The sequence below is a fragment of the Ovis canadensis genome, chromosome X (genome assembly GCF_042477335.2).
Source record: "Ovis canadensis isolate MfBH-ARS-UI-01 breed Bighorn chromosome X, ARS-UI_OviCan_v2, whole genome shotgun sequence".
Classification (NCBI taxonomy): domain Eukaryota; kingdom Metazoa; phylum Chordata; class Mammalia; order Artiodactyla; family Bovidae; genus Ovis; species Ovis canadensis.
In genome coordinates this window covers 65589676-65595007 of record NC_091727.1, presented here as the reverse complement: position 1 = coordinate 65595007, position 5332 = coordinate 65589676, and the positions used below count along the sequence as shown (strand labels likewise).

The 5332-nt window shown below is 45.4% G+C and overlaps 1 protein-coding gene across 4 annotated transcripts in view; it reads right to left on the bottom strand.

Moving 5' to 3' along the window:
• Nucleotides 1-2028: 2028 nt before the first annotated feature.
• GCNA (germ cell nuclear acidic peptidase) overlaps nt 2029-5332 on the bottom strand; it is a 26623-nt gene continuing 23319 nt past the window's right edge. For all 4 annotated transcript variants that reach the window (XM_070291803.1, XM_070291804.1, XM_070291805.1 and 1 more), the window contains 3 exons: nt 4293-4431; nt 3143-3347; nt 2029-2846 (listed from right to left, as the gene is read on the bottom strand). In XM_070291803.1, coding sequence (XP_070147904.1) covers nt 2597-2846; nt 3143-3347; nt 4293-4431 — 594 coding nt within the window. In that variant the 3' untranslated portion in view covers nt 2029-2596. The remainder of the gene's footprint in view (nt 2847-3142; nt 3348-4292; nt 4432-5332) is intronic.

Genomic DNA, 5332 nt, shown 5'->3' with positions numbered 1-5332 from the left:
CTAAGCTGTGTTAGTGCATCATTACAGCCAGCCCTGCCCAGCCTCTGGGGATGCTCTTCCTGCTTCTCCTTGTCTGGTCCCGGGTTTGTGCCAACCAATGCTGCCTGTCTCCCCTCCTCTGACCTCCTGGGTACACCAATTACTCACACGGTGAGTGGGTGCAGGGTAAGCAGTTAGTCGACCAGCTGGCTAGACACTGTCTAGGCATAATTTGGGGAAGGGGCTTTCAGACAGAAATAAAAGAGTCCCTGCACTCCAGAAGCTTAGACTGACAAGGAAGATGTGTAGGGGACTACTGAGCAGTCTATGCCACGGGGCAAATGTGCGGCACACGTTCAGAGTGCTGTAGCTGGAGCCATTTGGGAAGACTTCTTGGAGAAATGAGCAAAACTTAAAGGGCAAGTAGTATGTCCAGGGTAAAGAGAAGATGGTATTTCCAGGCAGAGAGGGTAGTATACCAAAGGTGGGAAGGCTAAAAGCAGTGCAGCTTATTGCAGGAACGGTAAGTGGTCCACACTGGCTAGAATTAAAGGTTCAGATAAAGAAAGGATTGAAAAGACTGAAAGTTAGTTTGGGACCCAGGTGATAGCATCACAGGTTACAAGGCTGTAGTGGCTATTCATGTTAGAGATGACACAGGCTTTTACTAAGAAAAACAGCAGGGGGATTGTAAAAAAAAAAAAAGAGAGATAGGGCAATGACTTAACAACACACGTGTGGGCTGCAGGGAGCACCTTCCTGTAGCTATAGCTGGGGTGGGAGTGGAGGAAACTATCAGGGCTCGCCAGGAAGGCAGATGACAGGGCTACTGAGTTAAGCAAAGGCTTGGACCCTACTTTGGCAGGGGTAGAACCACTGCACTGTCAGTTCTCCCTGATGAAGTCACCAGTGTGCCATGATCCAGTTTCACAGGCCAGCTGGGCCTTTGCTGAGACTGCCGATATAGCTGGAGGTGGGACTGGAGAAGAACCCAAGGATTCAGCTAGGGAAACTCGCACTACCCTGTGCATATACCCAATCCCATCTAGACTTGCGCTTAAGACTTCAGTTTGTGGCCACTGAAAGAACACCCTCAGCATCTGCAAAACGAAGGAGATGGAGAGATGACAGAATAACACATCTTGCCTATAAAAATTACCAGTGATGCTAGACTAGTAAAGATGTTTGGAGTAGGCCGAATAACAAGTTCCCAAATGTCCACACTCTAATCTCTAGAACTTGTGAATGTGTTAATACGTTACCTTATTTGGCAAAAGGAAATCGAGATTTTCCTGGATTATTTGGGTGAGCCCAATATTATCACAAGGGTGCTTAAAAGGGAAAGAGGAAGGCAGGAAGAGAGTCAAAGAAAGATGTTGCTGGCTTTCAAGACAGAGGAAGAGGGCCACAAACCAAGGAATGCAAGTAGCCCCTGGACACTGAGAAGACAAGGAAACTGATTCCCCCAGGGCCTCTGGAAAGGAATTCAGCCCTACCCACACCTTGAGGTCTGAGGTCTGAGGTCTGCACCAGACTTCTGACCTCTTGAGATGGAAGATAATACATTTGTGTTAAGTCACTAACCTCCTGGTAATCTGTTTTGGCAGAAATAACAAACAAGTACAACATTGATTCCAGCCTATATTCCAGATACCTCCCCAAAGTGGAGAGGTTGTTTAAGTGCTTAGGGGCAGTCAGAAAAATCCAACAGAAACCCGAAGTGGAGGCTGTTCTTCTAGACACATCCTGGAAAGCTTATGAAATCAGGGGTCTTACAGAGAGATGTTATGGGGAGGGAGGTGGGAGGGGGGTTCATGTTTGGGAATGCATGTACACCCCTGGGGATTCATGTCAATGTATGGCAAAACCATACAGTATTGTAAAGTAAAATAAAGTAAAAATAAAAGACAAAAAAAAGAAAAAGAAATAAAATGTATTCAAAACTTTACTGTAGGAAAAAAAAAAAGAAATCAGGGGTCTTGGACAAAAGATCCAAGGATTTGTTCCACTCTGGACATGGGTTGTCAATGAACAGACTTTGCTAACAAGTAAACAGCAAAAAACATTTTATTTTTATTCTATGAACAATTACACTGCTTAGGTGGCTTCTTCTTTATTTTATGAACAAATACATTGGCTCAGATGACTTCATACAATGTCAAGAGCAACTCAATTCGTGAAGCACATTTCTCTTATTTCTATGTAGGTGTAACAGGTTCCATCAGACAGAAGCCTTGGTTTTGAAATACTGCCTTTAAAACATGTTCTCTTTGCAGCATGTCTCTCCTTCTCTCAAAAACGTATTTCTCTTTTGCATTTTGTTCTACACATTCACATTTTGTTCTACATATTTTGCATTTTGTTCTACATGTTAAGAATAGCATATAAGTAAGATCCAAGGTATATCCAAAGGGCTTTTGAGTATCAGCACAAAATGGTTAACAACAACAGAATCCTTGGGGAAGAACAATCATCATTAACAACAGGAAGCGTTTTTCAAAGAATTTAAATTCTAATATTCATAGTTTCACAGCATCAAATATATCTTCCTAAAACTCCTTACTAATAGATGAAGCCAAAGATGACTCATCTCACACAAATACATTCTCAGATAACCTCAAATACCCTGACTTTGTTTTTCGGCAAAAAAATCCTTGCTGAGCTTTCTCATCACATCCCCATGAGTTATCCCTTCTGTCTCCCTCTTGACTTTTCTATAATTCTCCTGTACATATCTGGCAAATGGCCTCACGTGGGGCTTAATGGGGGTTCCATCTTTCCGAGTTAGTGGCAACATGGCCAGAGAGCCCTTGCACCTGGCACAGATGAAGCGGGTGGTATCCAGCGATCTGCTATAGCGCCCGACCCTAAGGAGGAAAGAGACACCACAGAGCAAAGGAATCAGTTACTGTACCTCCACATCTTCTCAGAGCTGCTGGCCTTGGGTCCAAAGCCAGACATTTTCTGTGGGATCTCAGAAAGTGGGACACCACGAAGGGGCTATGGTCAGGCCAGCTCAAAGCAGAAGAGAATGGAGAAAGACACCACAGAAAGGTGTAGAGAAGTTTTACTCCTCAAGTCAGATAGCCATGTACTTCCTGCAGAGCCATGTGGAGGCCACAGTAAAAACATAATTGGAAAAGTCTAAGGAGAAGGGTCTTACCTGAATTTGCACTGAGTACACTCGTAATGAATCTTGTAGTTAATCTTGTAGTTATGGCAACGGGTGACCTTGGGCAACTCCGGGTGCACCATATTCGATTTTCGGGCATAGTATCTCCACATGTCACCATGAGAATCACGGATGCCATCAAGCAGCCAGGAGGCTGCATGGCATAACTCATGGATCAAAGTGTCTCGGAGTCGGTCTTAGGAGAGGAATGGAAAGAAATCCTGAGCCTTAAACCAATTACCACTGGTCTGTTACCCAACCACCCCTAGACTTTCCACCCGACCAGATCCACAAGCATATGTGGGCAGGAAGAAGCATTATCTCCCCAGGATGCTGAAAGTGAAATTTCAACCTACTCCAACCCAATTTTGTTAATGGCAGAGAGCCTCAGGTGAGCAAGTACTTTCAGAAAAGCTCCAGTGTGCTCTTTTTATGGGACACTGCTACAAATACATCCAGCTGAGACCCAGTCGCCACCCTCCGAGAACATCAGTGGGGTTTGGTCAGGAGAAGCTCCATGGAAAAGCTGGGCAATTAACAATTGGCGGGATGTGGTGGGAAAAGTGAGCCAAGGTTGGGGTCAGGAAAGTGCAGTCTATTTTCAAAGCCAGCGTGAAGAAAGGCTAGCTAAAGCACAGGTGGAGTAGTCAGAGACAAGACTGGCCAATGGAGGGGGGCAGAGTACAATGGCCTCGTAAGCCATACTCCAGGCATTGGCAAGCCTGAGGTTTCCTATCAGGAAATCGCACGGAGCAGGGAGAAAACTGAGGTGACAGGGGTCCATAGCTGGGCAAAGCAAAGACAGAGAAGGAATGATAATAGGAGAGTCATTATGAACATCCAGTGATAGGCTAGATATAGGGACCCTTGAACTTGTTACTGGGAGAATGGAGATGCTGCCGCCTGTAATGGGGAGCTGCAGAAATTAAGTTAGGCCTGGCAGAAATACGGACAAACTAGACTCTCAGTGGTGGTGAGACATCCAATAATAATGTCCTCTAAGCAACACACAGTAGACCTGTCCACCCAGAAGTGGTAGGGAGGCTGTGATTCAGGCGGCCGGAGGACACCAGCACCCAAGAGAAACCCTTCAGGTGTGGGAAGGAAGCACAGAGAGGAGCCACCCTACTCCCACTGTCACCTGCAGAGTCGCAGACTTTCAGAGAAATCTGAATCTTAGCATAACGCTCTCTCTTAGGGTATCGAAGCTTGCCAGTGGTGCATAAGCCAGCAGTTCTCAGCATCTTATTATTCCAGCCAATGTCGATTTTCTCCGGCAACTGAGAACAAAAAGCAAACAAGAACAAATCAAAAAGCAGTTCTAAGCAGACCAGAAAATATCAACTCAAGAGTTGTGCAAATCTAACATTCTGGGGAGAATAAAATGTAAACTGAAGCCCAGGCAAAGACAAGACTGTTGCAAGAATATGAATGCAGAATCTCTGCTCCCTTGCATGGAGACAAAAGTCAGGGGCAGCCAAGGAAAGGACACTTCTGCTGGGCTAGGAGACAGAGACCGTGCAACTCAGAACACTTAAAGGTTCTACTCATCAGAGTCATCTGATGTAATACCAGTGTCATCAGGAAGGGCTCCAAAGGTTGGGGAACCTTTAGAAAGATCTAAGAACTTTCCATGCAGAAAGTTTTGTCACCAGAGACAATAAAGTCTGAAAAACCTAATGACCACAGGTCTCTCTGCCTCCAGATTCTCTCCGATCCAGTCCATACCCCCATACCACTGACAAAACCATTTCTTTCAGCAGCCACTCCATGTTATATCATATTCCTGGGCAGTGGTGCCTACTGATTTCCATTTTTCCAACCTGATTCCCAAGACCCTCTATTAACCAGGCCTACACCAGCTAATATGTATTGTTCACCATATCACAGGTCCTGTTCTAGGCACTTCAGGATTCTGTGTAGTAGGCAGGAGGTATACTACTACTGCCCCCACTTTACAGATGAGCAAACAGAGGTTCAGTAATGCCCAAGGTCCCATAGCTGTTTCCTAGTATCCTTAACACAAACCCTCTCTTCCAGATAGTCAAGCCTCAACACTTGTCATCTCCCCAACCACTGCTGTTCTCTCCCCTTACCATCCTTCAAGACCCAAAACAAGTCTCAGTCCCTCCAGGCAATCCTATTTCCCAACTTGCTCAGGCTCTCAGTGATTTCTCCCTC